Here is an 18,777-nt window from a genome sequence, read left to right on the forward strand (position 1 = left end):
TCTAGGATTTTGTCCAAATACAGCTTTGCGGGCATGTGACATGCTAGGTAACAGTGAAAATTTATTGGCTTTTTTTTTTTTTAAAGATTTTATTTGTTTATTTGACAGAGAGAGATCACAAGCAGGTAGAGAGGAAGGCAGAGAGAGGAGGAAGCAGGCTCCCTGCTGAGCAGAGCCCGATGCGGGGCTCGATCCCAGGACCCTGAGATCATGACCTGAGCCGAAGGCAGAGGCTTTTACCCACTGAGCCACCCAGGCGCCCCCAAATGATTGTCTCCTTATTCTGTTTTCCAAACAGGCTTTTTTTCACCTCACAGTATTTTGTGAGCAACTCCATGTCAGTAAACGCATGGCTCCATTGTTGTAATGACTGCTTACTCATCAGAATTTACTTTCACTTAAGCAAGGACTGGACAGGTTATTTCTGACTTTGTAAGCACGCATGCTTTCACGAGCATCCTTGTTGCTTCCCTGTCCAATTCTTTCCCCAAGCTCAATCCTTGAAGGCAGTCCTGCCCGGTCAAAGGCTCGGCCCGTGGTACGTGCCAGTCTTGGGGTAGGGAAGTAACAGTCTCCAGGTGAGCCAAGCTTTCTTAGAGGAGACGCAGAATGTACAATCCACAAATGAGAAATGGTAAATCAAACCTAAGTACACAAATAAAATAAAAATTTGATAAAAAAATTTGAAAAAGAGGAATACTACTCAGTGGCAAGCACAGCGTTCCCCTACCCCCTGGCCCGTCAGGGTCAGAGAAAGGATTCCAGGTCTCACCTGCTCCCACCCCTCCAGCAACCCAGTACACTGCTGCTGGTTGTTAGGGATTAAAGTAAATTAAGTCACTGCTCCTTCACTATTACTGGAACCTTTAGAAGTTAAAGCCCAGTTAAGATTACTTATATCAAGGAAAAAGAAGATTTCTTATATCATTGCATACATTTTTAGGACCCTTCAGTGGCGTACAAACCGTCTGGAAGAAATTTACTTGTTAACAGTGGGGAATGGCAAACACCAGCCTTGGTCTTAAAGATCGTCCTTTTTAGGCATACGCGGCCTTTACTGTGCTGTGAACCTTCATCCATGGGGTCCTCGTACTCCTGGGACTTCTGTGTGCCTTGCTTTATTGATTTTTTTTCTTTTTTAAATTCTTTTAAAGATTTTATTTATTTGCAGACAGAGATTACAAGTATGCAGAGAGGCAGGTAGAGAGAGAGGAAGGGAAGCAGGCTCCCCGTTGAGCAGAGAGAGAGCCCGATGTGGGGCTCGATACCAGGACCCGGGATCATGACCTGAGCCAAAGGCAGAGGCTTTAAGCACTGAGCCACCCAGGCACCCCAGCTTTATTGATTTTCCAGTGGTCATCATCGGGGGTCTCCTGTACAATGTCACAGAATCTGTATGATTTAAAGACCTTCACTGGGCTCCTTTGGACTGTTCGATTTGAAGCATTTACTTAGTAGCTCATTAAAATAGTTAGTTCATACATCATTGCTGCCAGTATGGAAAACAGTATGGAGGAAAAGTTAACAGTGCAACACCCTTTTGAACCAGAGGTCCCTACTGTGGACATGTATCCCAAGGAAATGGAATTGGCATCTCAAAGGCACATGTGCAACCCCATGGTCACTGCAGCATTCTTCATAATAGCCAAGACACGAAAACCACCGAGTACCTGTTGACTGATGAATGGGTAACAGAGATGTGAGACCCGCACACATACACTTGCACACATGCACACACATGGGAATATGATATGTACAATAGCATTTGCGTGGAATCAAAAAAAGTCAAATTTCTAGAAACAGAGTAGGACAGAAGCTGCTGAGGGAAATCGGGAGATGTTGGTCATTGTACAAATTTCCAGCTAGAAGATGAGGAAGTTCTGGGACCCCAAGACACAGTGTGGTGACTATCAATAGTGATACTGTATGATAGACTCCCAGGTTGCAGAGAGAGGAGATCTTGTTAGCATGAGAGGAGTCCTGGTCACGTGACATGGCGTTAGTGCTAACTAATCCTTCAGGGAAGTGCATCAAGTCAACACATTGTACACTTTATGTTACATTACGATGTTAGATGTCAGTGATATCTCAGCGAAGCTGGAAAAAGTGCTTACATCTTCCTGTAATTTTTTGCTGTGGCAAAATACACACATCCTCTGAGTTGCCCTCCTGATCGGTTTCTGTGTGGACTTCAGTGGGATCCGGCCCGCTCGCATGGCTGGGTCGCCACCTTCCATCCCAGAGGTTTTTCAAGTTGAAACTCTGTCCTCATTAAGCAACATCTCTGTCTCCCTGACTCCCCCACCCTCGGGTAAGCACCATCCTTACTGGCTGCTTTCTCAAATTTGCGCAAGCTGGAGACCTCGCGGAAGTAGAGTCAGTGTATCTGGCCTTGCTACTGGTGGGCTTCACTCAGCGTCGTGTCCTCAAGGTTCATCCGTTTTAGTGAATTCTTAATATCTTATTGTTTGCTTTTTATTTGAGTCAGTTGTTTTTAAAGTTTGAACGTTATGGGTCTCTTCTAACATGACTATACTTACCTTCACTCCGTCTGTGTGTGCTGATCCCTACGGCTGCCCTTCTGTTCCCATTGTCCCTTATCCAGGATACCGCTGATTGACCTTATGGGAGAGTGGAGCCATTTGCTGGACGTAGATGTGTGTCTGTTCCAGTCCTGGTTCAGTCTGCTGCCTCTGAGCAACTTAGTCTACTATATGAAGAACTTCACGGAATATCTGAGTCGCTCCCCGGCTCGCGTCCTGGACTGCCTTCTAGGGACTTGGTACCGGCTTCAAGGGCTTAGAAAAGTCTTCAGCACAAATCAGGAGGTCTGTTGTCTTTTGTCCGGAACAGGCTCTCAAGTCCTTGCTTATTAGCAAAAGCAGATCAAACTAGACATACAGGACCCGTGATTCCTTTTTTCTGAAATCCTGGCAGGGGTGAAGCACTTTGAAGCCGGAGACGTGGTGGGGCCACTGTTTCTTAGGGCTGCATGGCTGCTCTGCTTGCCATTACTCTGGGGCGGGGTCGGGGGGGGGGGGGCTGGAGCAGTCAGGCTGTGTATGTGTATGTGTTGGGGGAGTTCCGGACAGGGTCCACACAGCTGCTCCCTCTTTTCCCATTTTGTGCAGTGCAGAAAACAGTGTAATCTTAAATCCTGAATTTTATATGTGAAAGATGTAAGCTTGGTTCTTGAGCATCTTAAAACTCATTTGTAGAAAGAAAACTCATTTGTAGAAATGGGTAGAAAGAAAAGAACTACATTTCTACCCATGTAGAAAAAAACCCATTGGGTACATTTCTATCCATGTAGAGAAAAAACTTATATTTGCCTTATTTAGGTTGGTTTTGTTTTTTCAGTTCTGTTTTCAGGAAGATGGTGGCATCTTGATTAACTCTTTCCTATCTTTTCTCTTCATTGCCCCAGAACATTGAGGAAGTTTTTCAAATGCTGCTGCACCTCCTGGATATTTTTCAAGACAAGTAAGTAGAAAAGTGAAATGCAGCCTCTGTCTTGCATGAGGTTACCTCCCTCTCTCCAAAACTGACCGCCGTCTCCCATATTTACTGTTGAAATCAGAAGGCCCTCAGTGTATATCCAACCTTGTTTTTAAGCTGTGAACATCCTGGTTTGGTTTGGTTTTGTCTTAAGGGAAAATAATCAATATCACCTGCTAAGATTTTGGTTTATTTCCATCTGGTCTTTTTTCCTACACATTTGCTTCCATTTATTTTTTTGATGATCACCATATTACATATTCACGCTCATGTTCTGGATTTCTTGAACGTTGGTCTTTGTGTGTTTTTTGCAAGTCAGGCCGGTTGAAAGTAAAAATCAAACTTAGCTTTGCATGGTTATCTGAAATCATTTGCTCCTACAGACCTGTATGACCTCTGACACCCCGAAGGGACACACTATATGCGGAATGCAAAACAGCAGAAACCCACACATGCTGATAGGTGTTTCCTGAGATTCTCGGAGCTTTTTCCATATCACCTCACCTGAATTCTTAGGGTGTTCAGGATGGTGGGGGTGTCAGATCTCTGTTAATGTCAAGCCCCGAGGCTTCAAGTCTCCCCTGGGTCCCACAGAAGCACCCCACGGTGCCTTTGTCCTGCCACCTGCCACACCATGCTCCAGTCAGGTCCCACCAGATCGGGCCCTCTGCCAGCCGGGGAATGTGAGATGTGGTCTCCACGCTCAGTGCCCATTCTAGCACTTTTCAGTAATACACATCCCTAGCATTTTTTTCTTTCGAATAAGGGCCTACACTTGGAAATAGTTTGACTTGCTTTTGTCTAAAGAGTTCAGACCATGGAGGCAAACCAAAAGGACTTTGTTTCCTTTTTTATCTTGGTCATAAGTTCAGGATCTGTTGAAATGTTCCCAATCAATGTTAACCAACTTGGGATCAGAACCATGTCTTCCTCGTAGGTATTTTGAAGGGAAGGATCTCTTCAGGGAAAATGGGTACTGTTTTCTCACTTCTCCTAAATTACTTCAATGATCTCTCTTGACTCTTTGCGGGGTAGGATTCTTGAGGAGCCCTTGATACAGTCCTACTTGACTGTGTGCCTGAAACTTCATGAAACTGTCTGCAGAATAACAAAAGACCAAAAGTTTTATGAGCTGCCTGCCTTATCTGCTGAGATTGTTTGCAGAATTATTTCACTTAAGCCTCTAGTGGTAAGTGGAACACACACACCATGTCGCACCCACAATAAGTATGGAATTCCAAGTGGCCTCACTACAGAACAGAGATCGGCTGGTTTCTAGGATTGCTAGAGGGAAACAGAGTGGCTGATCCCCTCCTCAAATATTTGTTGGGCATCTCCCCCATGCTGGGTTCTGTTCCATACACTGGGGATGTTTTGGTGAGTGAGTCTGCACCCTTGCCCTCCTAGGGCTTCAGTTGGAGGTGGAGAGGCAGTGCAGGGGTCAACATACAAAACACCAGATGAATGGGTTAACGGAAGAGCAGTGCAGCTGGCTGGAGTCAGGCAAGGTGCCCAAAATATGTGCCCAAAGTGCGAATCCATGCATGGTTGTTCCCACGTGACCTCATTTCCTGCACACTGTTCCTTAAATACAGCAGCCGCTCCAGACGTCCTAAGTACACACCTCAGGGCCTTGTGCTGCCTCCCGAATCAAGCTGTAGGGAGACCCCAGCACCCTGTGCCCTCTCCCTCTACTCCCTCCACACACCTCCCAGAGGGAACCACCTTCTGTCTCCTACCACCAAACCTGAGTTTTGGCTGTCCTTGAACTTTCTGTGTTTTGTGTCTGCTTGCTTCACCTGACACCATGTCTCTGAGACTCACGCCTGCTGCCGCTCACGACAGCATTTGCTTCTTGTTGTGGACTCTGCATGCTTGAGTTTAAGGGCTTTAATTTGAAAATGATAGGAGATTTTATATTTAGACTAATCACCTTTTGGTCTACTGTATTATGATTCAGAACTGTGATGTTAATGATGGAGAAGAATTCAATGTATGTTTTAACTTTATTCCTTCCACTCTTTTCTTCTTTAAAATACCAAAGACACAGTTTAAAATAACTATTATTGGTAAGATGATTGCTTTCTATGAATCAGGTGCCATTTAAACCATAAGGTGGGTGCCTATTTCCAAATAAACTGTGTTTAGGAAGTTTGTTAGTTTTCTAGGGTCTATTTTCCTGCAGAAAAAAAGTCTTAAATGTGGGTCAGAATCCCAGACCAGTGTAATCTACCTCATGGTAAAAATACTCTCTCCATGCCATAAAAACAAAAAGTTTCACAAAACTAGCACTCAACAAAAGTGATGTGTTTTCAACTAGCTTCCAGATGGGTCCCGACACAGAGGGTTCACTGGATTGGCAGGACACCGGAGTCAGAAAAGCAAGGAGCACACGCGTGAGCCCCCAGCCTAGATTCTCAGGTCTGGGCTATTCACTGAATTGCCCGTCTCTGCCTGGCCTGGTGCAGAGGACAGGGGGATGGGAGAGACAATGGCCCGCCTCCTGGAGAGGTCTCTGGGGCGCCACCCTGTGAACACATCACTGCACCACCAGGGACAGACAGTAAGCTAGAGGGTCGATAAGGTGCCCGGGGCACCAAGGGCAGGGCCTGCATTCCCATGAAGAGGAAACAGCCCTCAGGGAGGAGGTGTCAGGGAGGAGGAACGCTGCTATTCCCCAGGGCCTGCAAGGAACACTGTGGCAGGAAAGGAGCCAGATCCAGGGAAGGCCAGATCGCAGGGAAGGCATGCCATGCTGAAGCTTCTGGATTATTCTAGAAGGTGCTGCATCGTTTGGGGATTTTAAACAAGGGCTGAGATGTCCAAATTTCAGCTGAGAACCATTGCCACCTCTTGCCATCCAGTGATCTGTCGTGCTGGCCAGGCACACCTCTACCCACCCTCCCACACATCTGGCACCCTCCTCATTTTTAGGGACAGAGCCCCTTACTGCCCCAGGCTGGGTATCTTCCCTTTCGTAGGTCTTGAGAATACCTTGTACTTTCCCTACTTGGTGCCCACCGTGGTTAAGGCCCAGATGCCTGCCTGCCCGCCTGTCTGTGAATTGTTACCCTCTCCCCCGCAGCATCAGCTCCTGTGGTGAGAACCGCATCTGCTTGGCCACCAGCTGGGAGGGAGGAGTAGCAGCAAGTCCTGTTGTGGGTCCTGACACTTCTAACTTGTAGAACTCCGCTGAGGAACACAGGCTAGCACAGAGCTGGGGAGACCCTTCCAGGGCCTCAGGGAGCAGCCACTGCAGAGATGGGCGTTCCGACGCCTGCATTCATATGGCTGTGCTCCTGCTGTGGTGGGGGGAAACGCCAGAGCCTTCGACCCCACGGAACTCAGATTTTCTAGAGGGAGAGAGGGACTAGGTGAGGCTTCATGGGAGGTGAACATGGATTTGGGTTTACCTCTGTCCCACCTTGGGCTGTTTCTATGGCCAAGGATCAGGGGTTTGCATGGTGCCCTGGGGGAAGGGTGTCTCTGAGCTGCTGGTGGCTCTGCATTTGGGGTGCACCCTTACCCAGCCAGTCTGGAGAAGGTGTACCGGCGTGGCCTGGTCTGGCATGATCTGCTCATTGGTAAGGCATGGTCCCCTCTGCTAGGGTGGTTCATGGCGGCATGCTTGTCCTTCCCGCCCCTCCCCCACTTTGCCTGAGTTGTCAGCTCTCCGAGTGAATCCAGGGTCCAGGAAAATTGAAGCACCTTGAATGTAGCCCCTGGCGAGGCAGGTGTCCTGAAGGCACTCCTGTGACTCAGAGGTTGCTGTTCTCTAGGGCCTGCTGTGGACTGGGGAGGGACAGTGTTGTCTCCAGAGTAGCCTGAGTCACAGCTCGGGGACCATTACATACCTTCTCTCCCCTGCTGCAGCAGGATTCAGCCGAAGGGCCAAGAAAAGAAGCTGGGAAGATTTCTGTGCAAACAGTATTCCAGGAGACAGTCACTTCGACGAGAGCTTGGCTTCGGGACATTTTTCGGGAGAGCATCTTTAAGCAAACCTACACATCAGCTGTCACATTCAGATACCAGGAGGAAATCAAGGTAAGCCCTGGGGGGCTGAGACGCCGCCCACAGCGGTCTGAGCAGGGATGCAATGTGCTGGCCCCGGGCCGGTGCTCCATCCTCAGGACTGGAGAGCCCATTCCTGGTCATACCACCTGCAGGCCCCCCGTGACAGGCCTCGTGGGAAGTGCGGGGACACGGGGCCTTTGGGCTCTATTTGAGCAAGGAAGGTGGGAGGTAGTTAAGGCTGGAAATGTCAGGAAACAGTGGAGACAACAGGTACTTGAAGAGGCGACTGGGCAGAGGGATTTCTGAAGTCAAAGAAATTTCTGAGGGAAATCAGCCTCAGAAAGGCTAGAAGGGTTCCAGAACAAGGCTGGATGAGGTGGAGGAGGACAAGGGCAACTGGGGGGTCTGGCCCGTGGAGGGGTCACCCAAGCAGGAGTGGATGCGTTGCTCCGAGATGGAGGGGTAAGAAAGGGTCGTGCTGAAGGCTGGGGGTGCCTTACTTCCTCTGTTTTTTATCCTAATGCTTAATGTCTTCTTCCTACTTCCAACAAGTTATGAAGGGTCTACCACTTGACCTTCCGTGGTGTTGAGAAGAACCCACTTAAAATGATCTCCGTGCTTGACGTGAGATTTTGGGCAATCCCATCAATGTACCGTGTGACGCCTCTGGCTTTACAGGACTGGGTTAGGTCCTGCAGGGCTGTCTACACATCCTATCCGTTTCTTTCTTATTCCCCCCGAAAACTAGAGAGGTGATGGCCACTGAGGAAAATGCCCGAAAGAAAACCTTGGCCACAAAAGCTTATAATCCTTAGAGGCTGCAGGTTTTCCCGGCTGGTGGCCAGTGAGCCAGCAGTGTGTATGCCGAGCATCCGGTTCTGTACTCCCATCCTGGCTCGATCTGTGGTTTTCCTTCCCCTGTCTGCCTGGGGTGATGCAACCAGTGTCTGTGGCTCACGGCTCATTTCCAGATTCTTCTTAGCCTCCTAATCAGACCTATATGTCTGTATGTCAGCCTGTATGTCAGTGCCCATCAAGATAGAAAGTGACTGTACATGTTGGTCTCTCACATAGAATAGACTAGAATATGGACAAAATAAAATGCCCCCCAAAAGTTGCAGATTTCAGCTTGTGTTTCTTAAGCATCAGAAAAGCCTTCTGTAATTGCTCTGTGAAATGCCAGGCATCTTAAGACTTAAATCCCACAAAAACAAAATGATTGAATTATTGAGTTATAATTGCTAAGTTATTAAATGTTTCAAGATTTCAAATGGTATAATCCCCCAAACATTAAGAATGACTTCAGGATGGCATTTGGTCCATTGACGTGAGAGGATGATTTTCAGCTAAATGCAGTAATAATGGTGAAATAATGTTAATTAGAATGTCATTGAGCATCCCCTCTGAGGCTGGTGCCTAACCCCTTACGGAGGAGGGAACTGTGGTTTGGGGAGATGGGACAAACCCAGCTCTGTTCTTCAACATTGTCCGTCCACAGCTAGCGCTAGGACACTGCTGTGGAAAGAGAGATGAGCGAACCAGACGGCTCATTGCACCAGGAAGTCGCCTTCCAGGGACACTTTAACAGGGTGGTCATAAAATCACACAGCTGAGACCATACATGAGCAGGGCTGATGACCCTCGCTGTACCACAGACTTGTTACTTCTCCACTGGGAGGGGAAAAGATCATGAATCCAAATAGTCAGAGAACAGAACTTCTAGCAATCTCCCTCAGAGAAAACAAGTCTGAGGTCAAAGGGAAGAAAATACACAGGAGTTTCGAACCTTATTTAGAAACTTCACGATTGGTGGTAGAACTCCTGTAGCGCTTGTGGAGCAATCTGTATCCTGTTAAAACTGAGTGGAACAGCATAGGGTTTGACACTGTTGGGAGCTGGAGTCCTTTCTCACTGTGGAGAAGGGAGATGCAGCAGAGGACCAGGAGCCACCAGCGAGGTATGAATTCATGACCCAAAAAGCTGTAGTGGCTCCTAGCTCTCTGCACTGAAAGGCCTAGAAATCAGGACGGCCAGGCCCAGGAGCACAGTGGGAACCCCAAGCAAAGCTGCTAAATACCATCCCCACAAAGAGATTTGTGCTTCTGAAGGACAAGCAGGTTTCAGAGGTGGCATGAAGAGTGCAGCACCAACCTGAGACAAGTTGTGGGAATGAGACTCATGGCGGGCTGGCATCCTGGAGTAGACCCTGGGATGGAGAAGGGCTGCATCTGTAGTTCATGTCACTCCAGAGATGCCTGTTTCCTAGCTTTGACAGCTCTGCCGAGGCCAAGGAAGTCATGAATATTAGGGGAAGCTGGGTTGAGCATGCATGCGAACTCTGTCTTATCTTTGCAGGATTTCTATAAATTGAAAGTCATTCCACATTTTTTAAAAAAGGACCCAGAAGCTAGTCTGAAGGGATTAGCCAAATCTAGGACAATTGCATCATCCAAACGAGTAACACCAGGACTGGATTACAAGTCACTGATACTTATTTACAGAAAAAAGGCAGGGGGGGGAAGAGAAAGGTTTTGTTTGTTTGTTTTTCGGTATTTGTTTTTTAAGCAGGCTCCATGTCCAGTGTGGAACCTGACCTGGACCTGGATCTCATGACCCTGAGATCATGACCTGAGCCAAAATCAAGGGCCAGGTTCTTAACCGGCTGTCCATTTTTTTTCTTTCCATGAAGAATGCAGCTGGCGGGCTCAGTCTGTACAGCAAGTGACTTCTCTATCTCAGGGTTGTGAATTTAAGCCCCTCACTGGGCATGGAGCCTGCTTAAAAAAACAAAGGAACACCCAAAACACCCTTCATCCTGTAACGTGGCAGGAGTAATAAATTCAGTCAAAATCCATCCATGGGTGTTGAAGTCGGTGCACAGAAGTATCAAGGAACAGGATATCCAGAGTAGCCTGCCACAGAGGACCATTTAATGCAAAGGAGAAAAGCACTTCATGGAGAAATCCGGCAGACCTGCCCCCGTCAGCCCTGACAGGACAGGGATCTCGTGACCTCCTTGTGCAAGTCTCTGATGGAAGACAGAAAGCAGCTGTTGAGTATTAATCCCTGGGGAATCCAGTTGAAGAAATACGGGTGTCATTGGTCCATTCTTGCACCTTTTTTTTCCGTATGTCTGAAGGTTTTTGAAATAAGGCAAGTGCGAGAAATAGTTTCAGAACCAAAACCAGTTACACTGTGGAAGCACCATCCTGGTGGGCTGGTCCTGTCAGGCCCTTCTCAAAGTCTAGGGTTGGCTCTGACGCGCCACTGACACGGCTCACCAGGGACGAGGACACGGTCAAGTCCCAGGTGGCCACTGCTCCTGGAATTTCGATAAAAGTCTTCCCTTTTTCATAGAATTCCCCACGGTACTTCGTTGTCACGGAGGCTGTCACTGACACGTGTGTTTTGCAGGTCTGGAGACGACTGGTGGAAATCAACTTCCCCGTGGGGTACGACTGGAAGGAGTCCTTGATGGGGGACTTGGAAGGGAGAATCAAGCAGGTACCAGAAGTCGGGTCGTTCTTTTCATGGGGCGTGTTGAGGAAGCCGGACCCTTCCCCACCCCCTACCGATAACACATGGCCTTTGAACGGAGAGGCCTGGTGGGCAGGGCACGGGGCCAGGGGGACTTTGCTTGCTGACCCAGCCTTAATGGTTTGATCAAAGATGACATCCCCGCGCAGAAGGGGGTGGGTTCGTACCGGCGGGAAACCCCACAGGTATGGGGAGTCCGGCGCCCCACACGCAGTAGCTCCACGTGGCCTGTCGGTGACCGAAGCCTTGCTAAGCCCGGGGACAAACCGGGAAACAGAAGGGGCTTCCCTTTCGTTAAAGCTTGTGGCCCCAGGGAAGTGGGGGTGCGCTTCTTCACGAGACACGCGGATGCGTAACTATTAAAGGACGCTTTGGGGGAAGCAGAACCCAGGGGGAGGGCACTGGTTCTCCTGACCTAGCTGTTCCGCGCGGGACCAGCGGCGTCTGCGCGCCGGATTCCGCTGTGCGCGCCGGAGTCCCGTGTGGGCCGGAGTCCCGCTGTGTGGCGGCGGCCGCCCGCGGGGCGGGGGCGCGAGCCGTGCCGGGCGGGGGCGGCGAGCGGAGAAGAGCGTCCGGGTCCCCGCGGCTCAAGGGCGGCCCCGACGCGCCCGTGTGGTTGCAGGAGAAGCCGCTGGTGCAGATCTCCGCCTTCTGCAGCCCCCACTGGGATGCCACGGAGCGGGAAGACCGCGTGTCCCGATGCTTCCAGAAGTGCGCCGTCGAGGCCGTGAGCTCGGCCTGCCAGGTACCAGCCCCGCCGGCCCGGCGACCGCGACCGCGCGCGGCTTCCCACACGCCGAGCCCCGGCATCCGCCTCCCGGCCTGGGACGCGGCCCCTCACCCCCCGACGCCGCGCAGCGTCCCGTCACCCGCGGGGGAGGTTGGGGGCGCCCCCCCGCGCGCCCCCCGTGCGTGTGCGCCGGTCAGTGCCGCCGGCCTGGGGGAGCGCCAGCGGCCTGCGGGGAACCCGCCGCCGGCCCACCGCACGTTTACGGGGGGAAAAGCACGTTTACGAAGCGGAAAAGATTCTGTCAACTCACTCACCGTCTCGTCGGCGAGGCGGGACCCGCGCGGCCTCCCGGGAGCAGCCTCCGCCTGTCCGTGTGGGCGCATGCGCCTGCGTGCGTGTATATATCTGCGCGTGCGCGTGCGTGCGCGCGCTTGTAAAGTGCGTGCGCGCTCTAGCGCCCTGGGCTTTTTCCTGCCACAAGATGCCGTCAGGGCGGATGAGGTCTCTGCGCTCCTTCCCTCCCGACCCCGCTGCTCTGCATCTTGCTCGCGCTCGTCCGTCTGACGCGCAGCCGCGGCGCGGGGGTCCTCCCCGGCCCCTCCTCTCTGGAGGACGCCGTCGTGCGTCACGGCGAGCGCGTGCTTCGCTCGGGCGGCTTCCCCCGGCAGCCTCCCGTCCGCGGGACGACGTCACGTTCCTGCCGCAGCGAGGGCTTCCGGCCCGGGGGCGGGGAGGATCCGAGCGGGGCCGCCTCCTCCCGGGCTCCCCTGAGGTGGCGGACCGCGGGAGCAAGCTCCTGCTCTGCCGAAGGCTTGCGGCGCGCGCGGGCGACGGCCCGGCCGGCGCCGACCGGTCACGCCCCGCCCCGCCGCGTCGCCCGCCCGCAGTCCCAGACCAGCGTGCTCGAGAGGATCTCCAGGCACGACCTGTGGAAGTTCGGCACCCTGGTGTCGGCCGTGATCACCAAGTCCTGGCCGCGACGCGACGGCGACGCCGCCGACGACCTGGACGCGGTTTTAAAGCACCTGCTCTTGTGTGAGGACATGAGGCATCTCTTCAAGCTGTGCGGTGCGTCTGCGGGGGGCGCGGGGACCCGGGGCGGCGGGGCACCCCGCCGGGATGTGGGGTGGAGGCTGGACAAAGGGAGCGGCCGGGCCGCGGGAGCCCGAGGGGTTCGGGCCACCCGGCGCCGTGGGTCGGAGCCGGGCCGGGCCAGGCCGGGCTGCTGCGCCCAGCGGCTTCCCTGTCGCGTCCTGACGGACCCCGCGCTCCGCTGGGCTGTCATGGTCTCGCGCAGGCTCTTGGGGATCGCGATGAAGGACCCAAATTCGAACCCCCGTGTGTCTGCGGGGAGGAACGCCTCGGTTTTCCCGGGGTCAGCGACCCTGTCCCCTCCCGCGCGAACCACGTCCGGCCAACGGCTCGGACCGTCCGTTTCCTCCGCCCTCAGCCCACACTCTGGGCGTTGTTCGGATCGGGGAGCGTGAGGCCCGGACTGCCCCATAAACACCGTATTGCAGTTTGTGAGGCCCCCGATGCGGGTTCGGGGGAAGCCCTGGGTTCGGAGCTGCACGTCCCAGTGCGAGGATTCGGAGTCTCGGCGCCCTCAGAGCACAGGGACAGCCAGGAGAAGCGGAGCCCCTCGCCGGTGGCTGCGGCGCGGAGAAAACAAGATCATGGATGTGGGGATTTTGTGGACATTATTGAAAGCGGACATTTTTTTTTTTTTTAATTAATAGACACTTCCGCTGGATCTGTACATTGACAGGAAAATTGAGCAGAATGTACGGGGCTCACATATTTCTACTTCCCTGCCCCGACTCGCAGGTTCTCCCGCTATTACTGTAAGGTTCTTCCGTGTCTTTTTGTGGCTCAAAGCAGCTTTGTTTTGTTGTTGTTGTTTACATGTTTTATTAACATATAACATACTATCAGCCCCAGGGGTGCAGGTCTGTGAAACGCCAGACCTGTATGTGTATCACCCGAGCACATACCCTCGCCAATGCCCATCACCCCACCCCCCTCTCCCTGCCCCACTCCTGCCGGCAACCCTCAGTTTGCTTTGTGAGATCAAGAGTCTCTTACAGTTTGTCTCCCTCCCGATCCCATCTTGCTTCACTGATTCTTTTCCTACCCCACAAACCCCCTACATTGCATTTCTACTTCCTCATATCAGGGAGATCATATGATAGTTGTCTTTCTCCGACTGACTTATTTCACTAAGCGTGATACCCTCTAGTTCCATCCACGTCGTCACAAATGGCAAGAAATCATTTCTTTTGATGGCTGCATAGTATTCCATTGTGTATATATACCACATCTTCTTGATCCATTCATCTGTTGATGGACATCTAGGTTCTTTCCATAGTTTGGCTATTGTGGACATTGCTGCTATAAACATTCAGGTGCACGTGCCCCCTCGGATCACTACGTTTGTATCTTTAGGGTAAATACCCAGTAGCGTGATTGCTGGGTCATAGAGTAGCTCCATTTTCAACTTTTTGAGGAACCTCCATGCTGTTTTCCAGAGTGGTTGCACCAGCCTGCATTCCCACCAACAGTGTAGGAGGGTTCCCCTTTCTCCGCATCCTCACCAGCATCTGTCATTTCTTGACTTGTTAATTTTAGCCATTCTGAGTGGTGTGAGGTGGGATCTCACTGTGGTTTTGATTTATATTTCCCTGATGCCGAGTGAGGTGGAGCACTTTTGCATGTGTCTGTTGGCCATCTGGATGTCTTTGCAGAAATGTCTGTTCATGTCCTCTGCCTGTTTCTTGATTGGATTATTTCTTCTTTGGGTGTTGAGTTTGATAAGTTCTTTATAGATTTTGGATACTAGCCCTTTATCTGATATGCCGTTGGCAAATATCTTCTCCCATTCTGTCCGTTGTCTTTTGGTTTTGTTAACTGTTTCCTTTGCTGTGCAGAAGCTTTTGATCTTGATGAAGTCCCAATAGTTCATTTTTGCCCTTGCTTCCCTTGCCTTTGGCAATGTTTCTAGGAAGAAGTTGCTGTGGCTGAGGTCAAAGAGGTTGCTTCCTGTGCTCCTGTGTTCTCCTCAAGGATTTTGATGGATTCCTTTCTGACATTGAGGTCCTTCATCCATTTTAAGTCTATTTTCATGTGTGGTGTAAGGAAATGGTCCAGTTTCATTCTTCTGCATGTGGCTGTCCAATTTTCCAAACACCGTTTGTTGAAGAGACTGTCTTTTTTCCATTGGACATTCTGCTTTGTTGAAGATTAGTTGACCATAGAGTTGAGGGTTTATTTTTGGAGGCTCTATTCTGTTCCATTGATCTTTGTGTCTGTTTTTGTGCCAGTACCATAGTGTCTTAATGATGACAGCTTTGTAATAGAGCTTGAAGTCCGGAATTGTGACGCTACCAACTTTGGTTTTCTTTTTCAACATTCCTCTGGCTATTCGAGGTCTTTTCTGGTTCCATATGAATTTTAGGTTTATTTGTTCCATTTTTTGAAAAACATTGATGGGATTTTGATAGGGATTGCATTAAACTTGTAGATTGCTTTAGGTAGCATAGACATTTTCACAATATTTATTCTTCCAATCCAGGAGCATGGAACATTTTTCCATTTCTTTGTGTCTTCCTGAATTTCTTTCATGAGTACTTTATAGTTTTCTGAGTACAGATTCTTTGCCTCTTTGTTTACATTTATTCCTAGGTGTCATGGTTTTGGGCAGAATTGTAAGTGGGATTGCCTCCTTAATTTCTGTTTCTTCTGTCTGGTTGTTGGTGTAGAGAAATGCAACTGATTGCTGTACATTGATTTTATATCCTGACATTTCACTGAATTCCTGTACAACTTCTAACAGATTGGGGGTGTGGAGTCTTCTGGGTTTTCCACATAAAGTATTATATCATCTGCAAAGAGTGAGAGTTTGACTTCTTTGCTGATTTGGATGCCTTTAATTTCTTTTTGTTGTGTGATTGCTGAGGCTAGGACTTCTAGTACTATGTTGAATAGCAATAGTGATAGTGGACATCCCCGCTGTGTTCCTGTCCTTAGTGGAAAAGCTCTCAATTTTTCTCCATTGCGAATGATATTTGCTGTGGGTTTTTCGTAGATGGCTTTGATGATTTTGAGGTATGTACCCTCTATCCCTACACTGTGAAGAGTTTTAATCAAGAAAGGATGCTGTACTTTGTCAAATGCTTTTTCAGCATCTATTGAGAGTATCATATGGTTCTTGTTCTTTCTTTTATTAATGTATCGTATCACATTGATTGATTTTGTGGATGTTGAACCAACCTTGCAGTCCTGGGATAAATCCTACTTGGTCGTGGTGAATAATCCTTTTAACATACTATTGGATCCTATTGGCTAGTATCTTGGTGAGAATTTTCGCATTTGTGTTTATCAGGGATATTGGTCTGTAATTCTCTTTTTTGATGGGATCTTTGTCTGGTTTGGGGATCAAGGTAATGCTGGCCTCATAAAATGAGTTTGGAAGTTTTCCTTCCATTTCTATTTTTTGGTAACAGTTTCAGGAGAATAGAAATTAATTCTTCTTTACGTGTTTGGTAGAATTCCCCTGGGATGCCATCTGGCCCTGGGCGCTTGTTTGTTTGGAGACTTTTGATGACTGCTTAAATCTCCTCACTGGTTATGGGTCTGTTCAGGTTTTCTATTTCTTCCTGGTTGCGGTGTGGTAGTTTATACATCTCTAAAAATGCATCCATTTCTTTCAGATTGTCAAATTTGCTGGCGTATAGTTGCTCATAATATGTTCTTATAATTGTTTGTATTTCTTTGGTGTTGGTTGTGATCTCTCCTCTTTCACTCATGATTTTATTTGGGTCCTTTGTCTTTTCTTTTCTTTCTTTCTTTTAAAGATTTTGTTTATTTATTTGACAGACAGAGACCACAAGTAGGCAAAGAGGCAGGCAGAGAGAGAGGAGGAAACAAGCCTCCTGCCAAGCAGAGAGCCCGATGCGGGGCTCGATCCCTGGAATCAGGACCTGAGCCGAAGGCAGAAGCTTTAATCTACTGAGCCACCCAGGCGCCCCTCCTTTGTCTTTTCTTTTTGATAAGTCTGGCCAGGGGTTTATCGATCTTCTTAATTCTTTCAAAGAACCAGCTCCTAGTTTCTTTGATTTGTTCTATTGTTGTTGTTTTTTTGTTTTGTTTTCATTTGTTTGTTTGTTTTGTTTTCTGTTTCATAGATTTCTGCTTTGATCATTATTATTTCTCTTCTCCTGCTGGGTTTAGGCTTTCTTTGTTGTTCTTTTTCCAGCTCCTTTAGGTGTAGGGTTAGGTTATGTATTTGAGACCTTTCTTATTTCTTGAGAAAGGCTTGTATCGCTAAATATTTCCTCTCAGGACTAACTTTGCTATGTCCCACAGATTTTGAACCATTGTGTTTTCATTATCATTTGTTTCCATGAATTTTTTCAATTCTTCTTTAATTTCTTGGTTGACCCATTCATTTTTTAGAAGGATGTTGTTTAGTCTTCATGTATTTGGGTTCTTTTCAAATTTCCTCTTGTGATTGAGTTCTAGCTTCCGAGCATTGTGGTCTGAAAATATGCAGGGAATGAACCCAATCTTTTGGTACCGGTTGAGACCTGATTTGTGACCTAGGATGTGATCTATTCTGGAGAATGTTCCATGTGCACTAGAGAAGAATGTGTATTGTTGCTTTGGGATGCAATGTTCTGAATATATCTGTGATGTCCATCTGGTCCAGTGTCTCATTTAAGGCCTTTGTTTCCTTGTTGATCTTTTGCTCAGATGATCTGTCCATTTCAGTGAGGGGGAGGTGTTAACTTCTTCTACTATTATTGTATTTTGTTGATGTGTTTCTTTGATTTTGTTACTAATTGGTCATATAGTTGGCTGCTCCCATGTTAGGAGCATAGATATTTAAAATGGTTAGATTCTTTTGTTGGACAAACCCTTTGAGTATGATATAGTGTCCTTCCTCATCTCTTATTAATGTCTTTGACTAAAAATCTAATTGATGTGGTAGAAGGATTGCCACCCCAGCTTTCTTTTGATGTCCGTTAGCATGGTAAATTGTTTTCCACCCCCTCACTTTAAGTCTGGAGGTGTCTTCAGGTCTAAAATGAGTTTCTTGTAGTCAACATATTGATGGGTTTTGTTTTTTTAATCCATTCTGATACCCTGTGTCTTTTGATTGGGGCATTTGAGCCCATTTACATTCAGGGTAACTATTGAAGGATATGAATTTAATGCCATTGTATTGCCTGTAAGGTGACTGTTGGGCTATATTGTCTTTGTTCCTTTCTGGTCTACTACTTTTAGGCTCTCTTTTTGCTTAGAGGACCCCTTTCAATATTTCCTGTAGAGCTGGTTTGGTGTTTACAAATTCTTTCAGTTTTTGTTTGTCCTGGAAGCTTGTTTTTTTCCTCCCTGGAAGCTTTTTATCTCTCCTTCTATTTTCAATGATAGCCTAGCAGGATATAGTATTGTTGACTGCATGTTTTTCTCATTTGGTGCTCTGAATATATCATGTCATTTTTTTCTGGCCTGCCAGGTCTCTGGATAAGTCTGCCTCCAATCTAATATTTTTACCGTTGTTTGTTACAGACTTCTTGTCCCAGGCTACTTCCAGGATTTTCTCTATGTCACTAAGACTTGTAAATTTTACTATTATATGACGGGGTGTGGACCTATTCTTATTGATTTTCAGGGAGGTTCTATGCACCTCCTGGTTTATGAAGCTTGTTCACGTTGCCATATTAGGGAAATTCTCTACAATAATTCGCTCCAATATACCTTCTTCTCCCCTCTCTTTCTTCTTCTTCTGGAATCCCAATTATTCTAATATTGTTTCATCTTATGGTATCACTTATGTCTCGAATTCTCCCCTCGTGGTACAGTAGTTGTTTGTCTCTCTTTTTCTCAGCTTCTTTATTCTTCATCATTTGGTCTTCTATATCACTAATTCTTTCTTCTGCCTTATTTATCCTAGCAGTAAGAGCCTCCATGTTTAAAAAATATTTTATTTATTTATT

General features: G+C 48.5%; 1 protein-coding gene and 2 long non-coding RNA genes across 6 annotated transcripts in view; 2 read left to right on the plus strand and 1 right to left on the minus strand.

Annotated features, from left to right (window-relative positions):
• LOC309850933 overlaps positions 1-18,777 on the plus strand; it is a 1,194,231-nt gene that overhangs the window by 196,539 nt on the left and 978,915 nt on the right. The window lies entirely within an intron of this gene.
• Positions 1-18,777, plus strand: part of RNF213 (ring finger protein 213) — a 105,175-nt gene that overhangs the window by 26,296 nt on the left and 60,102 nt on the right. For 3 of the 4 annotated variants that reach the window (XR_014304485.1, XM_082705389.1, XM_082705391.1), the window contains 7 exons: positions 2,606-2,828; positions 3,428-3,483; positions 4,534-4,687; positions 7,372-7,542; positions 10,927-11,016; positions 11,672-11,794; positions 12,667-12,847. Coding sequence is in view for 3 of the 4 variants with exons in the window: in XM_082705389.1 (XP_082561515.1) it covers positions 2,606-2,828; positions 3,428-3,483; positions 4,534-4,687; positions 7,372-7,542; positions 10,927-11,016; positions 11,672-11,794; positions 12,667-12,847 (998 nt within the window). In the remaining variant the exon portion in view is untranslated. The remainder of the gene's footprint in view (positions 1-2,605; positions 2,829-3,427; positions 3,484-4,533; positions 4,688-7,371; positions 7,543-10,926; positions 11,017-11,671; positions 11,795-12,666; positions 12,848-18,777) is intronic. The other variant, XM_082705390.1, reaches the window with a different exon arrangement.
• Positions 70-12,169, minus strand: LOC309850924. The gene is made up of 2 exons (XR_014304528.1): positions 12,094-12,169; positions 70-645 (listed from the first exon to the last, which is right to left on the minus strand). It is a non-coding gene; the product is annotated as an uncharacterized lncRNA (long non-coding RNA).

The sequence above is a fragment of the Mustela nivalis genome, assembly GCF_964662115.1.
Source record: "Mustela nivalis genome assembly, chromosome: 17".
In the NCBI taxonomy this organism is placed as follows: Eukaryota; Metazoa; Chordata; class Mammalia; order Carnivora; family Mustelidae; genus Mustela; species Mustela nivalis.